Source organism: Pristis pectinata, chromosome 10 (assembly GCF_009764475.1).
Source record: "Pristis pectinata isolate sPriPec2 chromosome 10, sPriPec2.1.pri, whole genome shotgun sequence".
NCBI classification, from domain to species: Eukaryota; Metazoa; Chordata; class Chondrichthyes; order Rhinopristiformes; family Pristidae; genus Pristis; species Pristis pectinata.
In genome coordinates, this window is record NC_067414.1 from 6251871 (window position 1) to 6266355 (window position 14485).

A 14485-nucleotide genomic window follows, 5' to 3' on the forward strand; every position below is an offset into this window, starting at 1 on the left:
AAGCTTCTGTGAAGCAGCTAGGCATTTCACTGTATTGGAGGCCATGTAAAATAATGTTACCGATTACAGACACTTTTCTTAATTTGAGGCTGAGATGTGACTCTTGCAGTAAGGTTGAATAGTTTGGGCTCAACTCCATTTCCAGAGCAGCAGTGATGAAGCCAAAATTACCAAAAAGAATTTTTTCTTATAAATATTATATGTTTGATTTTGGGTCAAATCAGGCTGTCTGTTTATTGTTGTGTAGGCCAGTAGCAATTATGCAAGATTTTGCTTGCATTTTTTGATCAGTTCATTTAGAGTGTACCCTGAATCAGCGATCTGAACCTGCACTTTGCAGTTTGACCAACATGAACTGTGTTTCATGTGTCAACATATTTGTTCTACTTCTCTAATAATTTCTGATGCTACAGTTTGCTTCCTGTTCTTTCTGATAGTTTATCAATCTATCAACAAATTTGACTGGTGAATGTCAGTTAGTGCAAATGTCCCAAACCAATGGATTCATCTCTCATTAATGAAACAGTCCACTCATTTGTCAAACTAGTTCGCTATCTGTCAACAAACAAATTGGTAAATAAATTGGTTTATTATCGTCACATGTACCAAGATAGAGTGAAAAACTGTTTTGCGTGCAGATCAATTCATTACAACAGTACATTGAGGTAGTACAAGGGAAAGCAATGGTTGTTGAAGGGTCGTATTCTGCATGGAGGTCGGTGACCAGTGGTGTACCTCAGGGATCTGTTCTGGGACCCTTACTCTTTGTGATTTTTATAAACGACCTGGATGAGGAAGTGGAGGGATGGGTTAGTAAGTTTGCAGATGACACAAAGGTTGGATGTGTTGTGGATAGTATAGAGGGCTGTCAGAGGTTACAGCGGGACATAGATAGGATGCAAAGTTGGGCTGAGAAGTGGCAGATGCAGTTCAACCCAGATAAGTGTGAAGTGGTTCATTTTGGTAAGTCAAATATGATGGCAGAATATAGTATTAATAGTAGGACTCTTGGCAGTGTGGAGGATCAGAGGGATCTTGGGGTCTGAGTCTATAGGATGCTCAAAGCAGCTGCGCAGGTTGACTCTGTGGTTAAGAAAGCATATGGTGTATTGTCCTTCATCAATCGTGGAATTGAATTTAGGAGCCGGGAGGTATTGTTGCGGAGCTATATAGGACCCTGGTCAGACCCCACTTGGAGTACTGTGCTCAGTTCTGGTTGCCTCACTACAGGAAGGATGTTGAAGCCATAGAGAGGGTGCAGAGGAGATTTACAAGGATGCTGCCTGGAATGCGGAGCATGCCTTATGAAAGCAGGTTGAGGGAACTCTGCCTTTTCTCCTTGGAGTGACGGAGGATGAGGGGGAACCTGATAGAGGTATATAAGATGATGAGAGGCATTGATCGTGTGGATAGTCAGAGGCTTTTCCCCAGGGCTGAAATGGTGGCCACAAGAGGACATAGGTTTAAGCTGCTGCGGAGTAGGTATAGGGGAGATGTCGGGTTAAGTTTTTTACTCAGAGAGTGGTGAGTGCGTGGAATGGGCTGCTGGCAATAGTGGTGGAGGCGGATACGATAGGGTCTTTTAAGAGACTTTTGGATAGGTACATGGAGCTGAGAGAAATAGAGGGCTATGGGTAAACCTAGTAATTTCTAGGGTAGGGACATGTTTGACACAGCTTTGTGGGCCAAAGGGCCTGAATTGTGGTGTAGGTTTTTCTATGTTTCTAGAATGCAGAATAAAATGTTACAACACGTAAGCAGGGATCTCACTTCAAGGAAATATCATTACGGTGGTTAAAATTTGACTGAGTCAATCTTTCCATGTCAATTAAGCGGATGGGTTACAACGAGTAACAAATGTTCAATGTATCCTTTAGTTTGGAGTAAATGATCAGTATGTGTCTTTGTGTTTTTTTATTTTGAAGTATTTAGAAGTAAAAGACATTCTTTTCCATCTTATAAGTATATACATTCATTATCATGTGATATTACCAGAAATCCCCACTTGATTCTGGCTTCTAGCACGTCTTGTACACTTTAAATGTATATACAATGTTAGTATGTATTCATGTGGTACAGCATAATACCATTCCGTGATATGTTATTAAATATCAGGGGTTCAAAAATACTGTGTTTATTTTATGTCACTTGGCAACTATTAATTAACACTCTTGAAAAAATAAGATTCCTTTTGTATATCTTAAAATTTAAAATCTTTCTCTTGCTTTTGGTTGATTTATTACATGTAACTAAGAACAAATATTTGTTCTATTAGCAGGTAGACAGCGAAAAAGATGACTACACTGGTGTCATTGATGTCGAAGAAAATGAAAGACCTGAAGAAGCAAACCTTCAGGTAGTAACCTTTAGTCTTTTTTTAACAAATTTGTAATTGCATACTGTAGCCTTCTCCCAGAACTAATAAAGTCCATGTGTATTTATCAAAGAAATCTATGTAATAATGCTTCAGTAAAAGAAAAATTGTATTGATTTCTGGATCAATTGAAATAGCAAACCCATAGAGAGACAGTATCCATAAAGCCTTTAAATCAAAATAGAACAAATGTAAACACTTCAGTTAGGCCTACTTATCCAAGTCAATACTTTGGCTACCAGAGCAATCCACGTTAATTATTAACCATATCACTTGGTCAATCTGCTAAGAAAGATGCTGGAAAAGAATGGAATAGTCTGCCATTATCATTGTAACTTTTTCATCTTTGAAGGACATTTCTGCTGAGATAAAAAAGCTAAGACATTATTAACATCCATTAGGACTAGGATTCATTTTACATATATAATATATACACATATTTATGTAACAAAAAAAAACCAGCAGTTAACTGGGAAGTATTTTTGTTGCATGATTTGGGAGAGCAGACAAGGTCTCTGTTAAACATTGCACTATTGCATTTGCAACATCAAGCAATTTTGTGCAGTAATAGGGTGACTTCTGACTTGAAATTAAGAGGTTTACCACTGAGCCACAATTGCATCACCGTGTGCCATACATTACTCCGGATTTGTTCTTTTGATTGGCTTTAACACAGTATTAACTACTTTGATGCATTTGAATAAAGTAAAATGGTTTGAATCTTTGTATGTCTGTGAGTAGTAGTCTAAGTTTAACAATGTACTTACATTTCATATTGCTTCTGACTGCCTTTTAATACAATGATTACACCTCACAAAAGTACTGGTTTTCTACTCTAATGCTAAGCTTTATCCTGAATCCCAGTCTGAATACATGTTAATAATAAGGCTTAATGAATTTAGTCAGCCTTAGCTGAAATGTCATTGGAAAATGAGAAAGTTACAATGACAATACAAGGCTATTCCATTCTTTCCCAGCATCCCTCTTCGCAGATTGTCCAAATAATATGGTCAATGTTCGTGGATTAGTCTAACAGTCAAACATGTTAACTTGCATATGTAGGCCTTATCATTCAATCTATTATGATTTAAAAGGCTTTGCAGATGCTCGCTCCCTCCCTCCCGCTCCCTCTCTCTCTTGCTAATCCAATTGATGCTAGTCAGTCATGGTATCGCACAAAGATGGCTAAAACCAACTATGATTGAAGCACAGGAGAATGAGGGGTGATCGTAGATTTATAAAATCATGAGGGGAATTAAACAAGGTGGATGGTAGCGGTCTTTTCCCCAGGGTAGGGAGTCCAAAGTTAGAGGGCATAGGTTTAGGGTAGGGGGGAGGAAGATTTAAAAGGGACCTGAGGGGCAACTTTTTCACGCCGAGGGTGGCAAGTATATGGAATGAGCTGCCAGAGAAAGTGGTTGAGGCAGGTACAATTGTATCATTTAAGAACCACCTGGATAGCTATACGCAGGGGTGGGGCTTAGAGGGATATGGGTCGAACGCAGGATGTTGGGACTAGATAGGTGAGCACCATGGTTGGCATGGACTGGTTGGGCCAAAGGGCCTGTATCCGTGCTGTACTGCTCTGTGACTCTACAACCTTGAGTAAAGTTAAAGGGCAGGGAATGATTGAAGCATGGCATATTTAAACTAATATGGCAGGGGGATGGAAATCCATGCAGAAAGACAGAGCGAAACAAAGCAGGGACCAGAGCAAAAGTTAGAAAAGAGAAAAGTAAGAGCGGAGAACAGAAGTCAAACACAAAGGTTACCAGATTCTAAAAGGACAATGAGTGTAAGGGCGCTTTATCTGAATGCTTGTAATATTCAAAACAAGGACAGTGAACAGTCAGTGCAAAGGGGTATGATTCAGTGGCCATTACAGAAACATGGCTGCAGGGTGGAGATGATTGGGATTGGAAATTGTGTTGATTCATCAAGTAGATGGTTTAATATCTCACTTGAAGTTGGAAATATTAATGACTGCACTGAAATATTAACCTGGATTCTAGAGTGAGATTTGAACTTAAAACTGTACAATTCAAATGAATATACTGACAATTAAATAAAGCTGTTAGTAATTTGAATAGTTGTGGTCAAATTAAAGGTTTTTGAATCATCTAAATGGGCAAATTATTTAAAATAGAGGCAAAGAAATGTCCTTTTATCATTTGTGATTCTCTGTACGTACGTTATATTCACGAAGAGACCGGTATGCACAAACTGCTTTTAGATATCACAGGGTCCAAAATCAGGACATGTACGATCACAAGTGAAAACCTTCACTTCTGCAAATGTCTGTCATGGAAAAGAAGCTATGGGGTTTTAACCGCACATGAGGTCTGAAAAGCTGTTTGGTGAAATGAGGAAATATGATCTGGATTTCAGTTAAATATTTTGACTCGAGCCATGTCATAATCATTGGGGTGCCTTCAAAATTTCTTAATCGATTTCTTCATACTTGTAGTTACAACAGCGATCGCAGGGAAGAGCCCAGAGGCCAGCCAAATGGCATTTCATGAGCTGATGTGTTTTTTATGTGGCTAAAATAAATTGTGCTGCAGATGTCCAAACACGTTCAAGCCTTAGGTTAGCCAAGTGAGTCAGTGCTGTCACAGCAATCATTAGTGTGGATGTTCAGTACACTGTGCTCATTTTGTAATAGAAAACTGACCAAATGAAGGAAAGGAATTGCTGATTCTGGAATCATAGAAATTTATGATGTCTGTGCCATCTATTTACGCACACTTGTAAGTCAAAAGGCAAATTTTAATCCCGCCCATCTGGTGGGAGAGGTGAAGTTGCTTATGGTAACACACTTTGAATTTAATTGCTCCTACGTCATCAGTAGCGGGATTGGGTGCCAAAGGCCTCAGCTTTGGAAGTCCCTCCTTAACCTTCCCTCCTCTGCATCAATCTTTCACATCGTCTGCTTGACGATACTGTTAAACACCTGACCCAATATCTCCTTATGCACCTTGGTGTTTTTTTTTGTTGTTTCTGTGAAGTGTTTGGAACATTTACACTAAGGTTGCAGTGTGTGTAATTGCAAGGTTCTTGTTGTTTTGTTTTGAACCATTAAATAAAGGAGGCTGGAGAGCAGAAGCTTTGAAGAAATGACAGCTTTGAGAAATGAAGAAATTGTCAATTTGCCTTTGCTGTCAAACCTTTTTGACACTTTTCTGTCCGGGGTCAGGTCGAGTTTATTGTCATGTGCACAAGTACACTGGGGTACAGGTACAATGAAAATCTTACAGCAGCATCACAGACACATAGATTCAGACAACAACAACACAGAACATAAATTATACACATTGTACATCTTGTCCAAGACGGTAAAGAAGAAGACACTACAAATACACAGTCGGAGACAAGTCCGTGACAGTATAAGGTGTGGTCTGTCGTGTTCCATTGCTGAGGGAGGGTTAGAGTTGTGCTGGTTGGTTCAAGAACCTGATGGTTATAGGAAAGTAGCTGTTCCTGAACCTGGTGGTGTGGGACTTCAGGCCTCCGTGCTTCCTGCTAGATGGGAGCAGCAAGAAGAGGGCATGGCCTCGATGGTGTATATTCTTGATGATAGATGCCACTATCTTGAGGCAGCACTTCATGTAATTGCTTTCAATGGTGGGGAGGGCTGTGCCCGTGATGGACCGAGCTCTGTCTGCTGCTCTCTACAGCCACTTGTGTTCCTGTGCATTGAAATTGCCATACCAGGCAGTGATGCAGCCAGTGAGGATACTTCTTAGTGCATCTGAATGTTTGTTAGAGTATTTGGTAACTTGCCTCCTTAAGCTTCTAAGAAAGCAGAGGCCGTGGCGTGCCTTCTTGGTGATTACATCTGGGCCCAGGACAGATTGTACGAGATTTTAACATAGAACATAGAACAGTACATCGCAGAACAGGCTCTTCGGCCTACAATGTTGTGCTGACATAGCTATTCCCTCCTATCTATTTTCCTCTCATTCATGTGCCCATCCAAGCCCCTATTAAAAGCCCCCAATGAATTTGCCTCCACCACCCTATCAGGCAACGCATTCCAGGCATCCACCACTCTCTCAGTTAAAAATGTACCCCTCATGTCTGTTTTGAACCTACCCCCTCTCACCTTAAATGCATGCCCTCTGGTATTGGATCGCTCAATAATGGGAAAAAGATATTGCTTGTCCACCCTATCTATGCCCCTCATCATTTTATACACTTCCAACAGATCACCCCTCAGCCTCCACCGCTCCAGAGAAAAGAGCCCAAGTTTGTCCAGCCTCTCCTGATAGCACATGCCCTCTAATCCAGGCAGCATCCTAGTAAACCTCCTCTGCACCCTCTCTAAAGCCTTGACATCCTTCCTGTAGTGAGGTGACCGGAATTGCATGCAATACTCTAAATGCAGCCTAACCAGAGTTCTATAGAGATGTATCCAGGAATTTGAAGCTGCTTGTTCTCTCTGCCACCAATCCACTGATGAAAGCTGGTATATGGTCTCCAGACTTCCCCTTTCTGAAGTCAACAATTAGTTCCTTGCTTTTGTTGACGTTGAGCGAGAGGTTGTTGTCGCAGCACCACTCAACCAGATTTGTGTATCTCTGCTGTATGTTGACTCACCACCATCCCTGATTCGGCCAACAACAGCAATGCCATTGGCAAATCTGTAGATGGTATCGAACCTGGGGTTAGCCACATAGGCATGGGTGTAATGAGAGTAGAGCAGGGGTTTAAGCACGCAGCCCTGAGGTGCATCTGTGTTGATGGTCAGGAGGAAGAGGAGATGTTACCAATCGGTTCCAGCTGTGTATACTGATTACGTTGCATAAGGCTATGATGCCTCCCAGGACCTCGCTGTCTCTTGTTCAACAAGTTGTTCTTCAAAATGTGCACGTGGTGAGTGCAGTGCAACTGCACGTTTCGACAGTGAGCATAGGCAAGTTGTAGCGCTGAACAAAATCCAGACTACCTGACAGTCGTGGGCTGGATAAACTGAAGCAATGTGTAGTGAGGGACAATGTTATTTTATGAAGAGTGAGCAGATAATTATTAGGATGTAATTCATATTATTTATTTAATGTGAACTTTTATCATAATGGATCCAATAGGACATTGCTTTTTGATTCTTTTCAAATTATCAAAGCTTTGTCATACATCAAATAAACAATAGTTGCTTCACTTCACTACTTTTAAGGTAAAGTAAATGTCACCCTTAATTTTGTCGCATGTGATCTTTGCTCATTTTAGTACTTGACTCCTGTTTTCTATGTGCAATAGAAAAATGAAATTGAATATGCATTTAAGAAGGAAACATTTTCATTACCACAGTAAGGGAATGGGGACAGTCACCTAAATTGCCTTAAGTCAATGTGATTCTATGAACCGCTGCCATTGGATAGAAGATAATCACTTCTGGGTTTCTTTAAAATCTTGGTGAATTGTATTTAAGTATTTATATGGAAATGTGTTATTTATTTTTTGAGGAGGAACTTAATGTGTTTCGAGCTCAGTGGATGTCTGAGCTGACTCCAAATGGAAGCTCTAATGGATCAGAAATGGAACATGCCAAAGTCTCCGGCAAGGGGCTTTCTTTCAAATCTTTGGGTACCAAAGGAAAACAGGAACTTGCTCGTGAAGAAAAGGTAACATTTGTAATGATTCATGAAAAATGTTGCACCAAATTGCTTTAAATCTGGGAAACTTAGCTGTCATCATCAGAACAATGAGCGTTGGGCGACTTAAAAAGACTATGTGCCTTAATCTCTAGGAGCAATATAAAGGGGTGAGTTGTAACACCTGGATTCAAGATTCTCGGAAAGGAGGTATAAAAATTGATTAATTGAAGCAGGTAATAAAATATGGCTGGGCTTTTTACGAAGGGTGTAGTGGAAGTAATCTTAAGATGGAGGGGGCCTGAGCCTGAATAAATATCAGGTTTATCAGTGGCCAGACAGGTTACAGTGATTTGGAGTTGATGACTTCAGGAGACTGGTGTACAGTCTCTTAATAATCTGAAAAAGAATCTCAAACAAGTATTGAGCTCCCAAGAGTTCAGGCAATAGATAGGTGAAAAATTGTTAAAAACCAAAATGGGTTGCTGAGGTAGAGTCAAGAGCAGGAGTAAATGATGTTGGCGGCTGCTGAATTGCTTTGGTGCTGTGGGAAGTTAGACCAAAGGGCAGAGACCTTCTTAAAATAGATCACTTAATAAATGTTCTGGAATACATTTTCTTTCTATTGTCTTGCTTGAATCAGGTTTCAGTATTACTCTTAAGAGTAATTCCTAATTCCCTTTTCCACAATATCGGTAGTTTGAGAAACAACACATGATATAAAACGCAAAGGAAATTTGAGTTGTCATTTGACTTCACATTGCAGACAAATTTAGCAGCTGTGATTCATGTTCATTAAAATTTTCTTGCAGTGTAACATCATATCCTTTAAAATTTTGCCCCCATGTGACAGCTTGCCCATGTATTTATTTTTCAGGCCAAAGAATTGTTCCTAAAAGCTGTAGAGCAAGAACAGAATGGAGCAGTTTATGAAGGTATATGTCAGCGTCTTTTATGAAGTGGTTTTAGTCTTAAAAAAATAAGATTACTGTACATATTTTAAGAAAGTTTGCAACTATTTTTAAAAGATATTTTAATCTTTAGTGGGACCTACGAGAAAGGCAACAATTTTTGCATGTTCATACACACAATGCTTCTTTGAGGTTTGAACTGAGCCAAGGTAATGAGCTAAATATCTGTGCTTCAGCTGTAATGTTACTTTTCCATGTTCAAGCAATTTCCATTCAAATCCTTAAGGACATAGCTCATAAAACAAGCTTGTCTTGGTCTAACATTAAAGAGATTGTCTATCTATCAGTGTGAAAAATGTAATTAGGAACAGTCCTCTAGGGCCAGTTCCAATATTCAGTTAGTTAATGGGTAATTTGTATTCCATTATCTCCCATCTTGGAACTGTAACCTTGCCTTAAAATTGAATTGAGTCGCCTCTTAATTTTCCAAACTCTGAGGAATAAACTCTTAACACTATCTGTTGTCATAATTTCCTTGTGCGAATCTGTATTGCACCTCCTCCAAGATCATTACTTTCTCCCAAACTTTGGGCCCAGAGCCAAGTAAAATACTCTTTTTAAAAACAAAGAGAGTCTGAGCAGAATTTAATGCAACTCCAATGCAAGTTCCACAGCTTTCCACTTCTCTAACTGCCCACTAGCTTTTAGTGATTTCTGTACCTGGTTCCTTAAACCTTCCTTAAAATATTCCTTAACGCCGAAGCGGCTGACTTTACATTTCCCAAATTGAACTCCATTTGCCGCAGGTCTGCTGACTCACCTATCAATTTATCTATCTTTTAATCACTCTGTTTACAATGCTGCCTCGGTGAAATTATAAAACTTGGATATATACTTGTGTTTATATTTGGATATAACCTTGGATATACACTTGTCTCCAACCGGACGACATCAGCATCAATTTCTCCAACTTCTGGTAACCACTCCCCTCAGTTTTCTTCCCCCCCTCTCCCCCCCGCCCTTGTTTCCCTCATTCCTACAGCCCCTTCCCCCCTTCTCTTTCCCCTGCCCCCCCCCCCTCGATCTGTCCATCTCTTCCCCTTTATTCCATGGTCTACTGTCCTTTCCTATCAGATTCCTCCTCCTCTAGCACTCTGCCTCTTTCACCTATCGCCTCCCAGCTTCTCTCATCCCTTTTACACCCCCTCCCCCACCTACCGACCTTCTCCCCCCCCCCCCCCTCACCTGGACTCACCTGTCACCTGCCAGCCTGTGCTCCTCCCCCTCCCCCCACCTTCTTATTCTGCCTTCCACCCCCTTCCTCTCCAGTCCTGATGAAGGGTCTCGGCCCGAAACGTCGACTGTTTATTTCCCTCCATAGATGCTGCCTGACCTGCTGAGTTCCTCCAGCATTTTGTATTCGTTGTCTGTTTATATTACTTATAACTATAGTTGAAAAGCGGAGGCTGCAGTACAGATTATTTGATGTCACCAGTAACCATACCCTGTATATTTCAATACATATTCGTCATCTACACCTCTATCTCTTCTACCTCCTCACTAATTCTCTATCCATCTCATTAGACTGCTATAAATTTCTATGTTATTGTTGTAAATGGTCTGGAAATGAAACCATGTTGGACGCCTTCTGGAACTCCTTAAAAAGATATCTACATAGGCATTCCCCAACCTTGCATGTCAGTTACTTCAAAAAAAGAATTCAAGCAGCATATCCTTCTAAAGATTTTTGCTGGTTCTCTATGATGAGTCCATGTTCATCCCAGGTACTCAGTCATTCTATTCCTAATAATAGGTTCTGCTTTCTTACCCACAACAGACGTTTGACTAATAGGCTTACGATTTTTCAGTTTATCTCACTTGCCCTTCTTAAGTAGTGAAGTGACATTGGCAAATTTTTGGAAATTTATTCTAAACCTCAACTTTAAAAACAGGTGCAAAATAAGTAGCAAACCATCATTTATGAATTCCAAATTACAACTGCTGATGTGACTGTATTGTAAGTGTAACTTGGGGATTGCATTTATTCAAAGTAGGTTATTCACATAAAGCCAGTGAAAGTTAACTGATGATGCAGTGGATCTGGAGCCTTGTACTAGTTAGCTGATTTGTGATCGTAAATGTGCCTTGTCTTTCAGAGCACAAAAATTGGTCATTTTTTAGTATCAGTAAATACAAGTAGGCCAATCAGGCACTCAGACCAGTTCCACGGTTTTGTTAGATTGCAGTGTAACTGTATGTTAATTCTGTTTTGCCCACTTGCCCTACTCCAATGCCCTTATTTAGTAAATTAATTCTTTTCAATGTTGAGGTTATTTTTTTACAGTGGGTAATATATCCCTTTTCAGTTGTTTAACAAACATATAAATTGTCTGCTTTTCTCAATACATGTGTAAGATAAGAAAACATCTTTATTAGTCAGATGTACATCGAAACACACAGTGAAATACATCTTTGCGTAAAGTGTTCTGGGGCAGCCCGCAAGTGTCGCCACGCTTCCGGCGCCAACATAGCACGCCCACAACTTCCAAACCCGTATGTCTTTGGAACGTGGGAAGAAACCCACGCAGTCACGGAGAGAACGTACAAACTCCTTACAGACAGCAGCCGGAATTGAACCTGGGTCGTTAGCGTTGTAGTAGTGTTACGCTAAGTGTCATTGTTTATACATCAAATAGCAACTTGAGTCACATGCATTATCCAATTGTAGTTGCTGCTTTTAAGCACCAGGTTTCTACAACCGTCCATTTTAATTTGATCTGCAGCTTCAAAATGTTCTTCTTGTACTTTTTCTAAAGTCTAATTCAAGGCATGTTAACTATTTTCTGCTCGCAATATTTCCAATACTTTTAAACTTGGACTTTACCTATGAGATAGCATTAATTAATAATGGTGATGGTACCATCGAGTGTCTCTCCAACCGGGTTGAGGGGTTCTCTGTGATCTGTAATGCTTTTGTTTTTATTTTACACCCAAATCAGCTCTTTTGTTTCTTTTTTTAATTGTGTTTTTAGCATGCTTGCTCAGTTTTCTAAATGCCTCCCATTCTCTCTCTCTTCCTGGGGCTACATCATTGCTGGAACAAAATCAGTATCAATATTGTCAGATTGTTATTGCGTTGTATTCCTTCAGCGTAACTCCGAGCCTCTGACCTGTTTGTATGCCCTGCTCTGTTTATTTGACTGGTACGGATATCAACACAAAGCAATGCACTCTAAGCAACTAAAAGGTCAGGGTATCAAAAACAACAGCAAAGAAGTTTAAGGTGAAAGGAAGAAGTTTTAAAGGGGATTTGGAGGGAAGGTTTTCCCCTCACACAGTGGTTGACAGCTGGAATGTGCTACGAATGGAGGTGGTGGAGTTGGATACAATCATTCTGTTTAAGAGACAGTTAGGCGCTTGAATAGGTGTAAGGTATAAGAGCATGTGGAACTAATGCAGATAAGTTGGATTAATGTAAATGGGCAAAAAGATCAGAATGGATGTGTTGGGCCAAAGGGCCTGTTTCTGTGCCGTTCAACTCTGACTCTAAAATACAAAACAAATGAGCTGGTCATTGACTTCTGGAAAGGGTGCGGTGTACATGCACCTGTCTACATCAATGGTGCTGAGGTCGAGGGGGTTGAGAGCTTCAAGTTCCTGGGAGTGAACATCACCAACAGCCTGTCCTGGTCAAATCACGTAGATGCCACGGCCAAGAAAGCTCACCAGTGCCTCTACTTCTTCAGGAGGCTAAAGAAATGTGGCATGTCTCCTTTGGCACTCACCAACTTTTATCTATGCACCATAGAAAACAAACTATCTGGATGTATCACGGCTTGGTACGGCAACTGCTCTGCCCAGGACTGCAAGAAACTGCGGAGAGTTGTGGACATAGCCCAGTGCATCATGGACACCAGCCTCCCCTCCATGGACTCTGTCTTTACCTCTCACTGTCTTGGTGAAGCAGCCAGCATAATCAAAGACCCCAGCCACCCGGGACATTCTCTCTTCTCTCTTCCATCAGGTAGAAGATACAGGAGCCTGAGGGCATGTATCACCAGACTTAAGGACAACTTCTACCCCACTGTGATACGACTATTGAACGGTTCCCTTATATGATGAGATGGACTCTGACCTCATGATCTACCTTGTTGTGACCTTGCACCTTATTGCACTGCACTTTCTCTGTAGCTGTGACACTCTACTCTGTACTGTTATTGTTTTTACCTGTACTACCTCAATGCACTCTGTACTAACCCAATGTAACTGCACTGTGTAATGAATTGATCTGTACGATCGGTATGCAAGACAAGTTTTTCACCGTACCTCGGTACAAGTGACAATAATAAACCAATAATAATAACAATATTTGTCTCTGCTTCTGCTTATATCAATGTAAATTTTTAATTTTCATAAGAATTGCAAAATTCCTTCCATGTTGTCTGCCCTTTTTATTTTTTACAGTGTAGTTATTTTTTTCCCCAGCTGCTGAAGGTGCTGCATCCAACCCAATAGCTCACTGAGTGCATGCTCTTCCAACAGGAATCCGTGTTAGAGGTGAATGGGAGCACAAGCTTGATTGTTTGGTGTCACTGCAAGGACCGTCAATGATTGCTTCCTTGCCCTTTTCCTGCCCCGAGTGATTGCCCAGGAGATTAACTCAGAAAGATATTTAACCTGGAACATTTATCATTTCTGTAACTCAATTTAATATTATTTGCTGAGTTGAAGAATTATTATGCTGTACAGTGAGATCAGTGAGTTACTTCCTCCGTCACTGAAGTTGGTGCAATCAGCCCAATAGAAATCTAATATTTGTAATCACATCTTCCCAACTGTCTTGTTTTTAAATATAACAAGTGATGCATAATTCTGTTTTCAAGTCAACCATTGACTTTTGGGGGGTTTTTTCCACTTATTCCAATTTTTCCCTTCCCACTGCATTACCTCATGTTGGACATACTGTCACAGGTATTGGCCATGGTTTGATAACCTGCCCAAGTAACATGTAACAAGTAACCTGCCCAAGGGCGGCACAACATGGTGGGCCGAAGGGCCTGTATTGTGCTGTATTGTTCTATGGTTCTAACCACTTAGTGTACTATGGACTGTAAGTACAGGGATTACTTGCCTAAGGGTTTTTTTTTTACACAGTGACGGGTATGTGGACTGCACTGCCGGCAGAGGTTGTGGGGGCAGATACATTAGGGACATTTAAGAGACTCTTAGATAGGCCACATGAATGATAGAGAAATGGAGGGCTATGTGGGAGGGAAGGGTTAGATAGACCTTAGAGCAGGATAAAATGTTGGTAAAACATTGTGGGCTGAAGGGCCTGTACTGTGCTGTAGTGTTCTATGTGGTGGTGGTCATGGGAGCAACAGAATGTAGACAGATGCATGTAGTTAAACTGACAGTTGAACCACTTCATAGAAAGCATCCTATCCAGATGCATTATGGCTTGGTATGGCAGCTGCTCTGCCCAAGACCACAAGAAACCACAGAGTTGTGGACACAGCTCTGCACATCACGGAAACCAGCCTCCCCTCCGTGGACTCTGTCTACACTTTTCGCTGCCTCGGTAAGCAGCTAGTGTAATCAAGACCCCA

The 14485-nt window shown here is 40.8% G+C and overlaps 1 protein-coding gene across 5 annotated transcripts in view; it reads left to right on the forward strand.

Annotated features, from left to right (window-relative positions):
• fbxo9 (F-box protein 9) overlaps positions 1-14485 on the forward strand; it is a 68303-nt gene that overhangs the window by 13299 nt on the left and 40519 nt on the right. For 2 of the 5 annotated variants that reach the window (XM_052024195.1, XM_052024191.1), the window contains exons 2-4: positions 2276-2356; positions 7837-7995; positions 8843-8900. In XM_052024195.1, coding sequence (XP_051880155.1) covers positions 2276-2356; positions 7837-7995; positions 8843-8900 — 298 coding nt within the window. The remainder of the gene's footprint in view (positions 1-2275; positions 2357-7836; positions 7996-8842; positions 8901-14485) is intronic. The other 3 variants (XM_052024192.1, XM_052024193.1, XM_052024194.1) reach the window with 3 other exon arrangements.